Source organism: Chiloscyllium punctatum, chromosome 27 (genome assembly GCF_047496795.1).
Source record: "Chiloscyllium punctatum isolate Juve2018m chromosome 27, sChiPun1.3, whole genome shotgun sequence".
Taxonomy (NCBI): domain Eukaryota; kingdom Metazoa; phylum Chordata; class Chondrichthyes; order Orectolobiformes; family Hemiscylliidae; genus Chiloscyllium; species Chiloscyllium punctatum.
Window position 1 is genome coordinate 48,651,628 of NC_092765.1, and position 21,448 is coordinate 48,673,075.

The following is a 21,448-nucleotide window of genomic DNA, read 5'->3' on the forward strand; positions in this document are numbered from 1 at the left end:
AGTCTCATTTGCCAGCACTTCGCTTCCACCACTTCCTCTGGCAGCTTATTCCATACACGCACCACTCTCTGCGAGAAAAGGTTACCCTTTAGGTTCCTTTTAAATCGTTCCCCTCTCACCCTAAACCTATGCTCTGTAGCTCTGGACTCCCTCACCCGGGGAAAAGACTTTGCCTATTTATCCTATCCATGCCCCTCATGATTTTATAAACCAATAAGGTCACCCCTCAGCCTCCGATGCTCCAGGGAAAACATCCCCAGCCTATTCAGCCTCTCTCTATAGCTCAAACCCTCCAACCCTGGCAACATCCTTGTGAGTCTTTTCAGAACCCTTTCAAGTTTCACAACATCCTCCCTATACAGGGAGACCAGAATTGCACACTGTTTTCCAAAATTGGCCTAACCAATGTCCTGTACAGCTCAACATGACCTTCCAGTTCCTATACCCAATACACTGACCAATAAAGGCAAGCATGCCAAATGCTTTCTTCACTATCCTATCTACCTGAGACTCCACTTTCAAAGAACTATGAACCTGCACTCCAAGGTCTCTTTATTCAGTGGCACTCCCCAGGACCTTGCCGTTAAGTGTATAAGTCCTGCCTTGATTTGCCTTTCCAAAATGTAGCAGCTCACAACACTATCTGTTACTCTTCAGCTGATTGGCCCACCTGGTCAAGATCCTGGTGTACTCTGAGGTAACCGTCTTCACTGTTCATATGAGAGGTCTATTTATAAGTCTGATAACAGCAAGAAAAAGGCTGTTCTTGAAGCTGTTGGTACGTGTTTTCAAACTTTTGTATCTTCTGCCCAACAGAAGAGCGTGGAAGAATGTATAACCAGGGTGGGAGGAGTCCTTAATTACGTTGGCTGCATTCCCGAGTCTGCAGGAAGTATAGACAGATTCAATGAAAGGAAGACTGGTTTTTGTGATGGACTGGGCTGCAATCACAGCTCTCTCTAACGTCTTGTGGTCTTGGGCAGACCAATTCCCAAATTAATCTGTGATGCATACAGATAGGATGCTTTCTATGGTGCACCTATAAAAATTGGGAAGAGTCATTGTCTGATCAACAAACCATCTACCTCAGCCTTAAATGTACACAAGGTCTCTGCCCCACCATCCTTCTGTGGCAAGGAGTTTCAAAGATTCACCACCCTCAGAGAAGAAATTCCTCTGCATTTCAGTCAGAAATTGGTACCCCTTTATTCAGAAAATGTATAGACTCTCCGTGACAGAAACATCCTCTCAGTTTGTATCCTGTCAAGACCCTTAAGAATCCTCTGTGTTTTTGATGGGATCGCCTCTCATTCTACTAAACTCTCTTGAGTAAAGTTCCAACCAGTTTAGCCTTTGCTCATAAGACAATCCTTCCATATCAGGGTTCACCCCAGTGAACCTTCTCTGAACTCTCTCCAATGTAATGATACCTTTCCTTAAATAAGTTTTTAAGCTGGTGGCGGTGTGGGATCCTAGCTAGGGCTTATCCACTTCCTCTTTTTTTACTTTTTTCTCTTCTTTTTTACCTTTATTCTTTATTTGTTTTCCTTTCTTTAACACCTGGAAAGTGCCAGGTGAAGGAGCGGTGGCAGCAATGCTAGGATAAGCCAGATGTGGCTCCATCCCAGTCCGGGATCTCCTGTTAAGCAAGAGACAGGTCCTGCACTGACTCGCAGGCTGGGCCAAGGCTCCAGGTCCATAGCTAGGCGTAGGCACCTGAGGGAGCAGAAGCATTGGCGAAAAGGCTGGACAGTGGATTAGTAGCAGCCCCTGCAAGAGTACTGGATGGGGAACAGTGAAGAGATGGCTTCCAGCAATCCAGTGTGATGGTCTCAGTCTGGCATAGCAGTCTTTTCCCATCTTCAGTAAAGTCTTCCAGCTCAGTATTACAGTGTCCCAGCATGACAGTCACAGCCTGGCATGGGATTCTCCTCCAGGAATGGCAGTCTAGTCCTGCCTTGTCTTCATAATATTCCATCTTTCCTTAATAGATTTTCCTAAGCCCAGGAGCCACTAACTGAACTGTGATGAACTTTTCTTAGAGTCATAGAGTCACAGAGATGTACAGCATGGAAACAGACCCTTCGGTCCAACCCATCCATGCCGACCAGATATCCCAACCCAATCTAGTCCCATCTGCCAGTACCCAGCCCATATCCCTCCAAACCCTTCCTAGTCATATTCTCATCCAAATGCCTTTTAAATGTTGCAATTGTACCAGCCTCCACCACTTCTTCTGGCAGCTCATTCCATACCCATACCACCCTCTGTGAAAAAGGTGCCCCTTAGGTCTCTTTTATATCTTTCCCCTCTCACCCTAAACCTATGTCCTCTAGTTTTGGACTCCCCAACCCCAGCTTTGACAAAGGGTCAGTTAGAATCAAAGCATCAGCTCTTTTCTCTCCTTACAGATGCTGCCAGACCTGCTAAGATTTTCCAGCATTTTCACTTTTGGTTTCAGATTCCAACATCCGCAGTAATTTGCTTTTATCCAAACAGACAGTCATCTGAAGCTGGAATTGAACATTTCAATTTTCCTTAGCCTTCTTGATAATTGTGTCAACATGGCTGGGCCAGGGTAGATGTTGGTGATAAGAGCTTGAAGCTCTCGACCACCTCCACCTCAGCACATTGATACAGACGGGGCATATCCTCCACTCCACTTCGTGAAGTTGATGACCGGCTCCTTTGTTTTGCTGACTTTGACCCGGATCTATTGTCTCTGTTAAAGATACAATGATATTCTTGCTCTTTGACAATTATCATGATGCTTCCTCTGTTTATCTCAGTAAGTTTTCTCTCTTTCTTGTACTTTCTGAAAGCCCATGTCTTTGTCTTGTTGCATCATTGATTCCTACCTTTTCACGTACAACGTTCACAATGTTCTTCCCATGGGTAACTCATATAGAGCCAGTTCAAGCTGCAAGGGTAAAGATCTGTAGCTCAAGAGCACAAGTTGAAGTTCTTCATTTTCAGTAAATTCAGTAATACTTTTATAGTTCTACCACTTAACCTAAAGAAACTTCAGTGAGCTTGTATGAATAAATCCAACTGATTCTGTAAACTCTTGATACACTATTGTCCACAAATTATGAATTAGTCTGATATTACAATATCAGGAATTTTACAGACTAAAACAATGTTCTTCTGATATGGAACAGCGTAATTATTTCTCTTCAATCTACCTTGACTAATACTCTTCTACTATTGCGAACATTTTCCCGTTATTCTTAACTAAATCCATTCCAAGGTATTTCCATGCCCTTGGAAAAAAATAATTTACATTCGTGCTTCTTTTGATTCCCATATCATGTGATGCATCGGGATTTCACTTCTTGCAATGTTTTGAGAGATATGGTCACCACATTGAATTTGGTGCTCAAGCACTGCAGTATTATACCTAAAAGACCTTCATGTACAGTTGTATCTTACACTGGTAAATCCTTGATCACTATGAGATGAGTTGAAATTTGGTTTTAAGAATGGATTTTGTGGTCTTTATGTTTGCCATCCTCTAAAATTTCCTGATCTTTTTGCATTTTTGTCAGTCTCTTGATTTCATTCAATCTTTGTGCTGTTGCCTATAATGGATGAATTGTAAGTACAGCAAATTCCTTTACTTATTTCACAGATTCTCTTGCATTTTTTCTGAATTCCCCATTCCAAGCTATGTAATGTTCTGCTGCATTTCCTTGATTCCCTTAAACATATACCATATTAAATCAAACCACATCAATCCTAACTGAAATCTTTGAACTCTTATTGGCATCATTGCAAGATCATTTAGGTTCAGCAGTCTGACTAAAGGCTTATGGTTTGTCTCTAATGCCTAGGTGAAATAAATCCACAGATGTGGGTATCTCATCACCAAGTCACTCTTTATTTACCACCTGCAGAGTCCTTGAAACTGAGCCAGCTCTCAGAGTGAACAAAATGTCTGACACTCCTGTTCTTGTCTGTTAGCCAGAGCTCCCTGATTGGACCAGATTAACAGTACTAATCAGGGAACTCATATTCTGTGAGGTCCACCTGGCTGACCTTGTTACAACCACTGCATCCCTCCCCCTTGGAGTCCAAGGACAAAGGCCTTGTAACTCCGGCTGGGGCAGTTTAGCACCAGGTCAGGTGCTTCTAACCCTGCCTCTAATACGACGGTGTATAATGCACAGAATTTCACCTCTTACACCCAGACTGTCTTGCAAGAAATTCATTCTGTTCTTCAGGTGGCAAAGGCATCGAAGTGGTGACATCAGCCATGTCCATCTCAGATTCTCAGGTATCTTCAACGCTCCACGGAGATGGTATGGAGTTGTCCTTATATGACAAATACAGTTCAACTTTAGGAAATTTCCTGCTGGTAAACGATGGCCTATTATCTTCCAGGAATCCATGTACTGCAAAAGATATGTATAGTTTTTTGTATCATTACTCCCGTGTTTGATGAATGAACTCTTTGCATGTCCAGCCACTTTCACTGAGAACATTGACTCCACAAAAGGACCTCCATAGTCGGCATGTGACTGAGTACAGGGTTTACCCAGCCATTCCCATAAATGTGGGGAGCTACTGGCAGTAATATTTGTACTTATTGGCACTCTGGGCATTGCTGCACCAACACAGCTTTGTCGACATCCAGTCCCGGCCACCAGCCATACCTTATAAGCAATATCTTCATTTTGGAAATACTAGATGACCCTGGTGAGTTCAGCCAGTATCTGGCAGTGACCTTTACTCAGTACAATCATCGTAATAATATGCTGTCCTCTACCGAATCTCGACATCGAAACAGGTTTCAGTTCTGGTTGTAGTGGCCTTTTGATTTCCCACATCACCAGCTGTTTCAGTTGCGCCAGGACTGGATCTTTCTATGTCCAAAGTCTGATATTGTCAGCTGTGACTGACAGTGCATCCAGAAGCTATGGGCGGCCCTGCCTTGTCCTCTAAGCCGATCTAGCAGGGGATTATGGTTCATTATTATTACAATTTATGTCTGTAAAGGTATTGATGGAACTTCCTGACTCCAAGTATGACAGCAAAGCCATCCTTCTCTACGTGGGCATATTTATGGTGTGTTTTAGTCAATTTCCTGGATGCATATGCTATTGGGCATTCCTCTCCGTTAGGCCACCTATGAGCTAACACTACCTCGATGCCATGCAGGAAGGTATCGCATGTCAATACCAGATCTCGCTTGGATCAAAGTATGCCAACATCTTAGAGGATGATAGCAGTTTCTTCATTTCCCTGAAAGCTATGTTTTCCAAGGCTGACCCTTTTTATTTAAAGAGTTGATGTAAAGGTGCCAGAATGGAGGCCAGGTTATGTAAGAACTTTCTGTAACAATTCACCAGCCCAAGGAAAGCCCTAAGCTCCGGTACTGTCTTGGGAGCCAATGCGCCTTTGATCACCCTATCTTTATCTTCCAATGGGTGTAACCCAGTCTTGTCAACTCTGTAGCCCAAATAAGTCACTTGGGGTACCTGAAACACACATTTTACCCTTTCTTAGGTATATGCCCGCCTGGGAGAAACATCTAAGGACCATGTCCAAATTCTCTCTGTGCTCCTTATTGATCTTCCCTGTTATTAGCATGTCATCTAGATAAATGGCAACCAGGTGTAGACCTTGTAAAATGTTCTCCATTGTCCATTGAAAAATTGCACAGTCTGATGATACCCCAAATGGCAGTCTTGTATATTTGCACAAACTCTTGTGGGTATTAATTGGAGCATTCTTCTGGGAATCTTCATGTAACCGCAATTACAAGTGCACATGGCTTCATGAAGTACAGCCCCCCCCCAGCCAGCTTCGCATATAAAGCCTCTATGCAAGGATTTGGGTATTTATCCAGCTGCAAAAGCAGCTTACCATTTGTTTAAAATCCCACAAAGGCAAACTGACACGATAGGCTTCACAATCAATATGACCAGTGCTGCCCATTCTGCAAACTGGACTGGTGTGCTGATTCCTTCACTTTCCAGCCTTCTGATTTCTGCCTTTGCTTTTTCCCGTACGGCAAATGATAATAGGTGGGCCTTGCAGAATCATGGAATTGTTTTCTAGTCAATAATGCAACCTTGGCTCCTTTGATAGCCCTTAGACCTTCCTGGAAGACTTCCAGATATTTAATTAGAACTTTACTCAGGCCTTCACTTGGATGAAAAATGTTGAGACAATCTAGGTGGATCTTTCTCATTCAGTTGCACCCCATCACACCTGGGCCTGAGCTTTTTACTACAATAAGTGGTAACTGGACCAGCTGCTTCTCATAAGAGACCAGAGCCGAAGATATATCCTTAATCTGTAAAGGTTTCCTCATAGGTTCTCAGTCTAGCTGAGGTCTTACACAAACTTGAGGGCTGGAGTCCAGAATGAATTTTGTTAAAGAGTGGTTCTGTGATCACTGAAACAGCCATGCCAGCATTGACCTTCATTAGAGCTGGGTGATCATTTAACCAGACATTTATTTTGATTGGTACTGATTTGGATGTTGCTCAGCAATTTAACTATTCCAAACCAGATGTAGGTGGACTTTCCAGGTTATGCACTCTCCTGGATACCAGCCTATCTTACTCAATTTTGATCGAATGGGACTCTTGAACATAGAACATAGAAAAATACAGCGCAGTACAGGTCCTTTGGCCCTCGATGTTGCGCCGATCCAAGCCCACCTAACCTACACTAGCCCACTATCCTCCATATGCCTATCCAATGCCTGCTTAAATGCCCATAAAGAGGGAGAGTCCACCACTGCTACTGGCAGGGCATTCCATGAACTCACGACTCGCTGAGTAAAGAACCTACCCCTGACATCTCTCTATACCTACCACCACTTAATTTAAAGCTATGCCCCCTCGTAATAGCTGACTCCATACGTGGAAAAAGGTTCTCACGGTCAACCCTATCTAAACCCCTAATCATCTTGTATACCTCTATCAAGTCACCCCTAAACCTTCTTTTCTCCAATGAAAACAACCCCAAGTGCCTCAGCCTTTCCTCATACGATCTTCCTACCATACCAGGCAACATCCTGGTAAACCTCCTCTGCACCCGTTCCAGTGCCTCCACATCCTTCCTATAGTATGGCGACCAAAACTGCACACAATACTCCAGATGCGGCCGCACCAGAGTCTTATACAAGTGCAACATGACCTCAGGACTCCGGATCTCAATTCCTCTACCAATAAAAGCCAGTACGCCATATGCCTTCTTCACCGCACTATTTACCTGGGTGGCGACTTTCAAAGATCTGTTTACATGGACACCAAGATCCTTCTGCTCATCCACACTACCAAGTATCTGACCATTAGCCCAGTACCCCATCTTTTTGTTACTCTTACCAAAGTGAATCACCTCACACTTAGCTACATTGAACTCCATTTGCCACCTTTCTGCCCAGCTCTGCAGCTTATCTATATCCTGCTGTAACCTGACACATCCTTGCCCACTGTCAACAACTCCACCGACTTTTGTATCATCCGCAAACTTGCTCACCCAACCTTCTAACCCCTCCTCCAGGTCATTTATAAAAATGACAAACAGCAATGGTCCCAAAACAGATCCTTGCAGAACATCGCTAGTAACGGCACTCCAAGATGAACCTTTACCATCAACTACTACCCTCTGTCTTCTTCCAGCCAGCCAATTCCTAATCCAAACCTCCAACTCACCCTCAATGCCATACCTCCGTATTTTTTGCAGTAGCCTACCATGGGGAACGTTATCAGATGCCTTACTAAAATCCATATACACCACATCTACCGCTTTCCCCTCGTCCACCTCCTTAGTCACCTTCTCGAAGAATTCAATAAGGTTTGTGAGGCACGACCTGCCCTTCACAAAACCATGCTGACTATCCTTGATCACATTATTCCTATCCAGATGTTCATAAATCCTATCCCTTACAATTCTCTCTAAGACTTTGCCCACAACAGAAGTGAGACTCACCGGCCTATAGTTACTAGGGTTATCCCTACTCCCCTTCTTGAACAAGGGAACTACATTTGCTAGCCTCCAGTCTTCTGGCACTATTCTTGTAGACAACGAGGACATAAAAATCAAGGCAATCTCCTCCCTTGCTTCGCCTTCCTTGAGTCTGCATATTGACAATAACTATAATGGTTTGCTCGCACAGATCCTGAAGAATGTTTTAACCGTTTAACTGTTGCTTGGTTTTGTTTTGTGGTTTTGCTTTGTCTGACCTAGAGTCCGTCTAATCAGGATATGTCCTGAGGTGGGCTATGCAATTGCCTTCACTCGAGTGGTATTCCCCAAGCTCAGTCGGACTGGTGAGGGTGTCCACTTCCATCGGAGTACCCTGCAATTCATATGCTCCATTTGTCGCAATTACCAATGATAAAGCCAGTTGTAGTGCCTGTTTGAAATCCAGTTGGGCTCCAGCTGGAAGAGGCTTTTGCATGGTTACATCATTAATCCTACATACCAAATGGACTGTCAGCATCTCATTAACCAAAGTCACATGCCTCTGTCAGTCATCTTAACCTCGTCAAAAATCCCAGTACAGATTCCCCTGGTTCTTGAATTGCCAAGTAAAACTGATGGTGTCTCAGAATTAGAGGAGGTTTGAGATTGTGATATTCCTTAACTAAATCCGTTAACTCTTGAAAGGTTTTAGTAGCTGGTGCCTCAGGGAAAGCTAGGCTCCAAAAAAGCTGCGGGTCCACATGCTGTCAGAAGAGGTACTTGTTGCTTTTCATCTGGTCCAATGTCATCTGCCCGGAAAAATCTACACATACTTTCCACGAATGATTTACTCCAGGAGCATGCTTTTCTTTCATCGCCACTGAAATAACTCCACAGAGGGCGGTATCCTATCACCAAGTCACCCTTTATTTTCACATGGAGAATCCTTGACACTTATCCAACTCCCTCAGACCCAGCTTGCAAAGTGAATGGGATTTATGACACTCCTGTTCTTATCTTTCCACCAGGGCTATCTGATAAGACCAGGTTAACAGTCCCAATCATCAAACTCATATTCTATGAGGTCTACCTAGTTACAATCACTACACTGGTCAGCAAATTTCTTACAATGCACATGCAGCAGCTAATGCTTTATTTTCAGTTACTATGTGTCTCACTGCTATGTGTTAATGACCATCATGCGTAATAGATTGGTCTGAATTTCTATCACGTTATAATTGAAACAATATCTCCCAATTCTGTAAAAGCTGTGACTGCTGCTAATATTATAAGTAATTCCAAGTCATATCTCTGATGACATTAATCTTTACAAAAGCTTTTCAAATCATTTCCAATGTTCTTCTTCCCAACAGCATTCATTACCTTGGCATGTCAACTGGACAGAGCGTAGAAAAAAGTAAAAGAAATCTTCACCAAATACTTACAGTTTAGACCATAAGGCCATAAAGATATAGTAGCAGAAATTAGGCTATTCTGCCCATCGAGTCTGCTCTGCCATTCAATCATGGCTGATATGTTTCTCATCCCCATTCTCCTGTTTTCTCCCTATAACCCTTAATCCCTTTGACAATCAAGAACCTATCTATCCCAGTCTTAAATACACTCAATGACCTGGCCTCCACAGTGTTCTGTGGTAGTGAATTCCATAGATTCACTACTCTCTGACTGAAGAAGTTTCTCCTTATCTCCATTCTAAAAGGTCTTCCCTTTACTCTAAGACCCTTGGGTCCTGGTCTTGCCTACCAATGGAAACATCTTCCCAACATCCACACTGTCCAGGCCATTTAGTTTTATGTGTTTCAATCCATCCCCCCCCCCCCCCCCCTCCCCTCATCCTTCTAAACTCCATCAAGTATAGATCCAGAGAACTCAAACGTTCCTCATATGTTAAGATTTTCATTCCTGGGACCATTCTCGTGAACCTCCTCTGAACGCACTCCAGAGCCAGTACATCCTTCCTGAGATATGGGGTCCAACTTACGTACAGTATTTCAAACGCGGCCTGACCAGAGCCTGATAAAGCCTCAGATGTATATCCCGATTTTTATGTTCAAGTCCTCTCAAAATAAACGCCATCATTGCATTTGCTTTCCTAACTACAGACTCAACCTGCAGGTTTACCTACAGAGAATCCTGGACTCGAACTCCCTAGTCTCTTTGCACTTCAGACTTCTGAATTTTCTCCCCATTTAGAAAATAGTCCATGCCTCTCTTCTTCCTCCCAAAGTGCATGACTTTACACTTTCCCATCTACCACTTCTTTGCCTACTCTCCTAACCTGTTCAAATCCTTCTGCAGCCTCCGTGCCTCCTCATTGCTGTCCCTCTACCTATCTTTGGATCATCTGCAAACATAGCCAGAAAACCCTCAGTTCCCTCATCTAGATTATTAATGTATAGAGTGAAAATTTATGGTCCCAACACTGAGCCTTGCAGAACACAAGCTGCCATCCTAAGAAGGACCGTTTTATCCCCACTTTCTGCTTCCTGCCAGAGAGCAGACAGCCAAGCTTCTATCCATGCTAGCACCTTGCCTCTGACACGATGAGCCCTTACCTTACTCAGTAGCATCATGTTCGGCACCTTTTCAAAGACCTTCTTGAAGTCTAGGTATATAACATCCATTGGCTCTCCTTGGTCTAACCTGCTCATTGATTTCTTCAAAAAATTTCAGGAGATCTGTCAGGCATGACCTCCTCTTGATGAAACCATGCTGACTTTGCCCTATTTTACCATACTCTTCCAAATATTGAGAAATCTCCTCTTTCACAATGGATTCCAGGATCTTACCCACAACCAAGGTTAGGTTAATTGGACTTAATTTTCCAACTCTTGCCTTACTCCCTTTTTAAAGAAAGGTGTCACATAAGTGATTTTCCAGTGCTCTGGGACCCTCCTTGTTTCTATTGATTCCTGAAAGATCACCACTAATGCCTCCACTATCTCTTCAGCTATCTCCCTTAGAACTCTGGGGTGTAGTCCATCTGGTCCAGGATATTTATCCACCTTTAGGCCATTCAGTTTTTCTAGCACCTTCTCCTTGGTGATGGCCACCATACTTAGTTGTGCCCCCTCACTCTCTTGAATTTTTGGGATTTTATTCGTCTTCCACTGTGACAACTGACGCAGAGTAATTATTCAGTTCGTCAGCCATTTCATTTTCCTCCACTACTATCTCTCCAGCATCATTTTCAGCAGCCCAATGTCCACTTTTGCCTCTCTTTTGCCCTTTATATATCTAATGAAACTCCTACAGTCTTCCTTTACATTACTGTCTATCTTACTCTCATATTTAATCTTCTTCCTCCTTATTTCTCTTTCTGTTGTCCTCTGCTTTATAAGCTTCCTAATCCTCTGGTTTCCCACTGACCTTCGCCATATTATATGCTTTTTATTTTGCTTTTATCCTATCCCTGACTTCCCTGGATAGCCACGGTTGCCTCATCCTCCCTATCATGCTTCTTTTTCCTCAGAATGAATCCCTGCTGTGTCTCCTGAATTACTCTCAGAAACTCATGCCATTGTTGTTCTACTGTCTTTCCTGCTAGGCTCCTCTCCCAGTCAATTCTACCCAGCTCCTGCCTCATGCCTCTGTAGTTGCTTTTATTCAGCTGTAATACCATTATCTCTGATTCTAACGTTTCCCTCTCAAATTGCAAAGTAAATTCAATCACATTATGGTCACTACCTCCTAAGGATTATTTCACCTTAAGCTCCCTTATCAAGTTTTGCCTCATTGTACATCACTAAATCCAGTATTGCCTGGTCCCTAGCAGGCTTCACCACAAGCTGCTCCGAAAAGCCATCCTTTTCTTGCAATTCCCTACCAACCTGAATTTCCGAGTCCCACTGCATATCGAAATCCCCCAATGATCACCATAACTTGGCCTTTCCTACACATCTTTTCTAGCTCCTGGTGTATCTTGTGCCCCAGCTCCTGACTACTATTTGGAGGCCTATAAATAACTCCAGCTATGGTTTTTTCACCTTTTCAGTTCCTCAATTTACCCGAACAGATTCTACCACATCCAACCCTACTATTTCTTACTGTTGATATAATTTCATTTCTTACTTATAAAGCAACCTCACCCCTCTGCCCACCTGCCTATCTTTTTGATAGGCTGTATATCCTTGAATTTTCAGCTCACAGTCCTGATCCCCTTGCAGTCACGTCTCTGTAATGCCCACTACGTCATATCTGCCAATTTTGATCTATGTCACAAATATTTAATTTATTCCTTATACTGTGTGCATTCAGATGTAATACCTTTGGTCCTGTATTAATTGTCCCTCTTCTCATTGTCATCCGTTTGTCCAGTGTGCTTGACGTTTTATTGCAAATCTTTCCAAACATACTGTCCTATTTGTGTCTGTGCTGGAGTTTTAATAACCTCGCCTGAGTTCTTAACTCCTTTATAAATTCGGGTTTTCTAGTTTCAGTTTTCTTGTCCACACGCTTTAAACATGACAAAAAGCCTGCGATTCGTTTGTACTCTGGTCCCAACACAGTTCAAACGAAGACTGTCTCATCAGAACAGGTCCCTTCTTGCCCAGTACTGGTGCCAATGTCCCATAAATTCAAACCCATTTCTCCCACACCAATCTTTGAGCCACGCATTTACCTGCTTAATCTTATTGACCTTGTGCCAATTAGCTAGTGGCTCAGGTAGTCAACCAGAGATTATTACCTTTTTCTTTCAGCTTTTTAATTTCACTCCTAGCTGTTCATATTCCCTCAGCAGAATCTCTGCCCTAGTTTTATCTATGTCGTTGGTACCTACGTGGACCACAACCAATGGATCTTTACCCTCCCACTCCAAGTTCCTCTGCAGCCCAGATGAGATATCCTAAACCAAGTACCAGGTAGGCAACACAACCTTCGGGACTCTCAATCCTGGTCACAGAGAGCAGTGTCTATACCTCTAACTATACTGACCCCAATTACAACAACATTTCTCTTCTTTCCCCCCACTTGAATGGCTCCCTGCACTACTGTGCTGTGATCACTCGGCTCATCCTCTCCGAAGTCCCCACTCCCGTCCACAAAAGGAGCAAAACTCTTGAACCTGTTGAACAAGGACAGTGGCTGAGGCTCCTGCAACTCCTGGATCCCTTTACCTGTCTCACTCACAGCCGCACCCTGCTGTCCCTGACCACTGGCCAAATTAGAGTTAGTTAGTCTAAGGGGTGTGACTGTCTCCTGAAACACAGCGTTCAGATAACTCTTTCCCTCTGTGATATGTTACAATGTTTGAAGCTCAGACTCCAGCTTCTCGACTCTGAGCTGGAGTTCTTCCAGCAACCAACATTTACTACAAACATAGTCACTGGGAGCCACAATGGGTCCACCAGCTTCCACAGCATGCAGAAACAACACATCACCTGACCCTCCATCTTTATTTTCTTTAATTAGTTTTGAACTTGTTTATTTCATTTTAACTGATTTTGTATCTCTGTTTATGGAAGATATAACCAATAAATAGGTTGTATCCAATAAATTAACAGATTCAATTTAACACAGATTCAAATTTAGCCAGTCAAATCACTGCCCTCCTGGGACATCACCTCTCAGTTCCCACCCAGAATCAGAATCCCCTACCTTTCCAGGCTGCTCTCTGCTTGCTCCTACTCAGCTCTGGTCACACAGTGCAGGCCCCAAATCTACATGGGAAGTTTGTATTACCTTACTTTCCCAGGTTGCTCTCTGTTTGGCTCCTCTCCCAAAGTGCAGGCCCCAAATCCATCTGGTAAGTTTTTATGACCATACCTTCCCAGGCTGCTGTCAGTTTGACTCATTTCCCAAAGTTTAATAAAATAAAGAATGGTGGATGTTGGCAATCTGAAACAAATAAAAACAGAAATTACTGGAGGAACGCATTGAGTTTGTCAGCATCTGTTAAAAAAGCAGAGTTAATATTTTTGAGTCTGAAGTTCTAAAGAAGGATCATTGGTGCATCAAACCTGCTGAGTTTCTCCAGCATTTCTGCTTTTTTGACTTGCAGTTTATTTGTTGTCTCTATTCCCCATTCCTTGAGTTAGAGACGTGTATGTTTTGGGAAAAGCGATGCCTTGACGGAAAAGGGAGAGGTTACAAAATGAGGTATATCTGAGTGGGCCAACAAGAATCAGTCTTTGTTTTATTTCAGCTGAAAGCTAAGTCAAGCCATATCATGATTATGTGAAATGAGACCTTGAATTTTCTTTAAATAATAATTGAGAAACAAAATGTTAAGGTTCTGGAATATGGCTGTATCAAATTTCCAGTTTTGTACAGGAGTGCATTTTTGTCATTTTGACATCTTGAGGCACAACTGCATTGTGACACCAGTCTGATGATAAAGCTGCAGCATTGCAACTGGCAGCACTGTGTGAAATATCACGAGCAGCCATAGATATGAATTAAATTCAAGGCCTTAAGAAAAGTCTACGAAGGGTCTCCGATTAATACCCATTTCATTGTTCTGAAGGTGCAAATGGAATGCCTGCCTAGGCAAAGCAATAGAAAAATGTTCCACTTCAGATCATGCATTTGCTGAAGAATCAGTGGATTTCTGAATCATTGAAATGTTCAATGATGTGATGGATTTGTATTACTCTATGCAATATCTGTAACAAAATTGTAACTGCTTTGTTAAAGCATTGTCCTTCCATATCAGATACAAACAATATCTTCACAGCAGTAATATCCAATAATGAGAGATAGCTGTGAGAGATAAGTACATTTTGCGTAACTCACTCAGCCCTGTACAATCAGGTCTCACTCCAGACTTATGGGCTACAATTTTAACACAACCTGCTCTTTGAAACCAGTAAGATTGAGTGCAGTGCTCATTTTGCACCATACTTGGTTTACTCTCTCTCGTGCTATTAGAGAGTACTATTGGAAGTTTTATAAAACAGCATTCCAACTAACTCTATGGGTTCTCTATGCAGTGAGTTCAGATAAAATGATCTCATGCTGCCATTTATCCATTATAATCAAACTGTACTCAAAGATAAGAACTTAGTTCCTGTCCATGTTTCATTGATTTACAGCTATCATTTTGATTCCTCTCTAACATTCTGTTTACAGAAAGTCATGCACACAAGAAAACGTCATTCAGAACTCTATCATGAACTAAACCAGAAATTCCACACCTTAGATAGGTTCCGAGATTCCGAACCCTCAGGATTTAAGGTGAAGTTTATTTATTTTTTCTGAAGAAAATTAATGTGCCTTAGAAATCAATGTACTCTTGTTCTTTACTTTTAAGTTTTACTTCGCAATGTTTTAGAAAATGGTATTTTCTGGTTGTGAACTGTGATCATTGTGATTTCTATCTGGACTGCTAATTATGACAAAACCTTTTCAGTCTTAGTAAGGCTAAACATTACAGTAAGTTCTGTTCTTCAACAAGTGCTTCAGTCGCTCATACAAATTAATTTCTATGCTCTTTTAAAGCAAGGGTGAAAATCTACAATATATTAAAGATCTTAAATCTGTTCATACCTTTTCCATTTCAAATGTCTTTTCTCTACATTTATAATAGCTGTGATCTATAAAAATCTGTCACAATTTAATTAAACCATCTCACAAATGGTAACTAGAATCAGTTTTATGTCTCCTTGAAGTACAATTTCTATTGCAGAGAAAATTATCTGCTTCGACCAATTGCGGCTATCCATTTCCCAAATTGATATAGGTTTTGCTGTTTAACGTAAATAACAATGTAAAGTCAAGCATTATATGAAAACAAGGACAAATTTATGGCATTTAGAATTGGGAGTAAGTTACATCTGTATGCCCAGGCCTAATGTTTGCTTCACCGGAAAAAAGGCTCTTTGTCTTTCCCTGTGAACAATATCACATGTAGTGAACCAGCGTTTAAAAATAAACAATACACATAAGGCACAGGAAAAAAAAAGATTCAGAGAAAGTAAAACTAGCCAATCACCAGTGCATAATCATTCTGAGTCTGCATTGCTAAGTTCTGTTTTACTGGCAGGAGCCCATCATGCATATATAATGAAGCCTAACCATTGAGCACTAGGATAAATAGAGTAGTCCAGCCTGCTGGAACTCCAGCACAAAAGGGAAAACCGCCTCCATGAGTTTGGATGATCCACAAGATGCTCCAAATGCCTTTCACTGTTCAAAAAGTGAAGTTAGTTCTTGTATATTTTCCAGCAATTCTATTCTCTGAATTTCACCCTTTGTGAATTAATCTTAACTTTAATATAGTCCAATTTCAAAATGGAGTAATAAGAGCATTTGTAATACTTTGAGATTATATTTAACTTTGGATAATCCCCAGTTCATTCTCATACATTCATGTTAGCTGGCTAATGGATATGCTCTCATTCTCACATTTCTGATTTTTTTTCTGCTGAAATATTAAGTTAAAATTAGTTCACAAAGGAAAGTTATTTTCTATCATGCCCTGTGATCAATGCACTTCCTACAGCCCCTTTGCAGGAAAAGTTCTAAATTCCTTCTTTATGCAAAAGTGCATTATGATTTCTCTCCAAATGTTGACAGTCTCAATTTTCCAGATGTTGTCCCATCATGTTGATGCTCTTCCAAGAGAAGAGGTTTTGCTGCATCTACTGTTTATATTCCAAAACCAGTACAAAAGCCAGTGATCTATTGCTTTTTCTAATTAATTAGATTTAGGAGTATCGAAATTTACATTGTATAAATTAGAAATCCTTTTTACAGTAATTGTTCTAGTTCAGCGTGTTACAATAAATTTGTTATGTTTCTGAAGAAACCTGGTGTGGATTGCTGTTGTCCTTTGTAGAAATCATGTTGTCGCTGTACAGGACATTGGTAGGCCACTTTCAGAATACTGTGTGCAATTCTAGTCTCCCTGCCATAGTGGATGTTGTGAAATTTGAAAGGGTTCAGAAAGGATTTACAAGGATATTGCCAAAGTTGGAGAGTTTGAGCTAGAGGGAGAGGTTTAATACGTTGGGGCTGTTTTCCCTGGAGCATGGGAGGCTGAGGGATGAACTTATGGAGTTTATAAAATTATGAGGGGCATGGATAGGATAAATAGACAAGGTCTTTTTCACTGGGGTGAGGGAGTCCAGAAACACAGGACATAGTTTTAGTGTGAGAAGGGAAACATTTAAAAGGTGCTTAAGGGGCAACGTTTTCACGCAGAGGGTTATGCGTGAATGGAATGAGTTGCGAGAGGAAGTAGTGGAGGCTGGTACAATTACAGCATTTAAAAGGCATCTGGATGGGTATACGAATAGGAAGGGTTTAGAGTGATATAGGCCAATTGCAGGCAAATTAGATTAATTTAGGATATCTGGTCAGCATGAATGAGTTAGACCAAAGGGTCTTTTTCTGTGCTGTACATCTTGATGACTCGAAGATACTACAAGCTTTGTCCTCTCATTCATCATTTTGCAACCACTGCTGCAGACCACATGTGCAGATGTTGGGTGTGATATCCATTGCACTTGGATATCCATCATCCTCTTGGTAAGGGATGATATTCAGTCCCTTGCGCGGGGGGACCTAGAATCAGGGGATGTAGAGTCAGTATGGATAGAGCAGAGAAATTCTAAGGGTAGAAAGACCCTCTTAGGAGTAAGCTACAGGCCCCCAAAGAGTAGTATGGATGTCAGATGTAAGTTGAATAAGGAGCTGAAATTGGCCTGTCGCAAAGATGTTACTACAGTTGTTATGGGGGATTTCAACATGCAGGTAGACTGGGAGAATCAGGATGGTATTGGACCTCAAGAAAGAGACTTTGTGGAGTGCCTCCAAGATGGATTCTTAGAACAGCTGGTGCTGGAGCCTTCCAGGGAGAAGATGATTCTGGATCTGGTATTGTGCAACGAACCAGAATTGATCAGGGACCTCGAAGTGAAGGAGCCATTAGGAGGTAGTGACCATAATAAAATAAGCTTCAATCTGCAATTTGAAAGGGAGAGGATACAATCGGAAGTGACAATATTTCTGTTGAATAAAGAGAACTGTGGAACTATGAGGGAGGAGCTGGCCAAAGTTCAATGGTGCAATACCTTAGCAGGGGTGACAGTGGAGGAACAATGGCAGATATTTCTGGGTATAATGCAGAAGATGCAGAATCAGTTCATTCCAAAAAGGAAGAAAGATCCTATGAGGAGGCTGGGGTGGCCGTGGCTGACGAGGGAAGTTAAGAAACATATAAAGTCAAAAGAGGAAAAGTATAACATAGCAAAGATGATTGGGAAAACGGAGGACTGGGAAGCTTTTAAAGAACAACATAGGATTACTAAGAAGGAAATACGCAGAGAAAACAATGAGGTACGAAGGTAAACTGGCCAAAAATATAAAGGAGGATAGTAAAAGCTTTTTTAGGTATGTGAAAGGGAAAAAAAATGGTTAAGACTAAAATTGGGCCCTTGAAAACAGAAACAGGGGAACATATTATGGGGAACAAAGAAATGGCAGAAGAGTTGAATTGGTACTTCAGATCTATGTTCACTGGGAAAGACACAAAACATCTCCCTGAGGTAACAGTGGCTGGAGGACCTGCACTTAAGGGAATTTATATTTGCCAGGAATTGGTGTTGGAGAGACTGTTAGGTCTGAAGGTTGATAAGTCCCCAGGGCCTGATGGTCTACATCCCAGGGTACTGAAGGAGGTGGCTCGAGAAATCATGGACACATTGGTGATTATTTTCCAGAGTTCGATAGATTCGGGATCAGTTCCTGCAGATTGGAGGGTGGCTAATGTTGTACCACTTTTTAAGAAAGGAGTGAGAGAGAAAGCAGGAAATTATAGACCAGTTAGTCTGACCTCAGTGGTGGGAAAGATGCTGGAGTCATTTATAAAGGATGAAATTACGACACATCTGGATAGTAGTAACAGGATAGGTCAGAGTCAGCATGGATTTATGAAGGGGAAATCATGCTTGACTAATCTTCTGGAATTTTTTGAGGATGTAACTCTGAAGATAGGCAAGGGTGATCCAGTGGATGTAGTGTACCTGGACTTTCAGAAAGCCTTTGATACAGTCCCACATAGGAGGTTAGTGAACAAAATTAGGGTACATGGTACTGGGGGCAAAGTACTGACTTGGATTGAAAATTGGTTGGCTGACAGGATACAAAGAGTAATGATGGCAGGCGGTGACTGGTGGGGTCCCGCAGGGATCAGTGCTGGGACCGCAGCTTTTTACAATATATATTAATGATATAGAAGATGGCATTAATAGTAACATTAGCAAATTTGCTGATGATACTAAGCTGGGTGGCAGGGTGAAATGTGAGGAGCATGTTAGGAGATTACAGGGTGACCTGGACAGGTTAGGTGAGTGGACAGATGCATGGCAGATGGAGTTTAATGTGGATAAACGTATGGTTATCCACTTTGGTGGCAAGAACAGGAAGGCAGATTACTACCTAAATGGAGTCAAGTTAAGTAAAGGGGCATTACAAAGAGATCTGGGTGTTCTTGTACACCGGTCAATGAAGGCAAGCATGCAGGTACAGCAGGTAGTGAAGAAAGCTAATAGCATGCTAGCCTTCATAACAAGAGGGATTGAGTATAGAAACAAAGAGGTTCTTCTGTAGCTGTACAGGGCCCTGGTGAGACCACACCTGGAATATTGTGTGCAGTTCTGGTCTCCAAATTTGAGGAAAGACATTCTGGCTATTGAGGGAGTACAGCGTAGGTTCACGAGGTCAATTCCTGGAATGGCGGAACTATCTTATGTTGAAAGACTGGAGTGACTGGGCTTGTATACCCTTGAGTTTAGAAGACTGAGAGGGGATCTCATTGAGCCGTATAAGATTATGAAAGGATTGGACACTCTGGAGGCAGGAACATGTTTCCACTGATGGGTGAGTCCCGAACCAGAGGACACAGCTTAAAAATAAGGGGTAGGCCATTTAGGACAGAGATGAGGAGAAACTTCTTCACCCAGAGAGTGGTGGGTGTGTGGAATGCTGTGCCCCAGAGGGCAGTGGAGGCCCAGTCTCTGGATTCATTTAAGAAAGAGTTGGATAGAGCCCTCAAGGATAGCGGAATCAAGGGTTATGGAGATAAGGCAGAAACAGGTTACTGATTGAGGATGATCAGCCATGATCATAATGAATGGTGGTGCAGGCTCAAAGGGCAGAATGGCCTACTCCTGCACCTACTGTCTATTGTATCCCATAGATTATAAATATCTAGATGCATGTTGAGAACAAAGAGGGAAAAGTTTAAAAAGAAACATGTAAGTGTGTGGTAATCAATTCCAATTGGCTTGTAGCATTCAGACTGCAATATGATTCTAGATATCAATACTTTTCTTTTTGTTATGCAGCAAGAGAAGAAATGTAGCATTTCCCCAGCAGGAGCTGAAAAAAGCACACCAGCTGTAAGTGTAACATTATACCTATTCCAACTACATTGTGGGGATACTAAGCACCTGGTGATTTGAAAAAAAATCATATTGGGTATTCCAAGCTCTTTGCAGAACATTTCTGTGAACAGAAATAAAATGCAAACATTCAGGAGGATATAGAAACTATTAATGTTAAGTGGTCTAGCTTCAGAGAGTCTGCTGAGTTATTGATATGTTCAAACAACAACTGTTCTTATACATTAATGAATCATTTGGATAACTGTGATTCTCACTCCGGTGTCTCAATCATATTCTCTTGTATCATCATGGGATGGGCTATTTACACAGTCTCAAACATAAACCTTTACAAACTGTAAAATTACATCTCTCCCAAGTTTTTGCCCATAACTATTTTTTATATTCATAGACACATTCTACCCCATTTCTACAACCGCACCCAGTAACCACTATCTCTGGAATTATTGATTTAATCTTTCAGGAGGTTTCACAACTCACCCTGATTGCACCCTTGATGGAATTGGAAGATTACTAATGACTCAATGAACTTCTGTTTCTTGACTTGGATGGGCTTCATTGAGATTTGTAATATTTGGTTATGTTAATTTCTAACTCAACATCTAGTTCTTCCAAATTTATGACTGAAAACATCACAGATACCTACAGATTCTATGTTTATTATCTTCTGAAGTATGTACTAAGTAAGATTTCTGATTATCATTTCGCTGATCATTACTTCTATCCCTTTGCCTCCTATCTATACCTCTCCTTGCATTAACAGGGGTAGGGTCCTGGTATGGTACCTCTGGTTATTTTCAATAAAATTGTTCCCAGTCTTGAACTCTTTGATAATCCTAGACTGCTAGCTCTGAAAGTAAGTTTTTAGGTAAGATAGGAAGCTATGTTTAGAGTTTCCTGCCTATCAACAATTTTGATGGTGTCAACCAACATTCTTGTCCTGTATTTTAAGAATGCAGTCAGAAAATCTATCTTCTTCCTTAATAATATATTGGGTGAATGTCTCTATACATCTTTTGCTAATTAACATCCATTTTTGAGGTCAAATTAAGGATTATGCAGTTCTTCTACTTTAAAAGAGAATTCCTGATTCTGTACAACATGCAATGTTTCTAACATGTGTTTTCAATTATACTGGATTGTTTGTAACTATCCCA

The 21,448-nt window shown here is 41.7% G+C and overlaps 1 protein-coding gene across 9 annotated transcripts in view; it reads left to right on the forward strand.

Moving 5' to 3' along the window:
• adgrb2 (adhesion G protein-coupled receptor B2) overlaps positions 1-21,448 on the forward strand; it is a 758,374-nt gene that overhangs the window by 726,927 nt on the left and 9,999 nt on the right. For 8 of the 9 annotated variants that reach the window (XM_072548607.1, XM_072548608.1, XM_072548611.1 and 5 more), the window contains 2 exons: positions 15,016-15,120; positions 20,235-20,288. In XM_072548607.1, coding sequence (XP_072404708.1) covers positions 15,016-15,120; positions 20,235-20,288 — 159 coding nt within the window. The remainder of the gene's footprint in view (positions 1-15,015; positions 15,121-20,234; positions 20,289-21,448) is intronic. The other variant, XM_072548609.1, reaches the window with a different exon arrangement.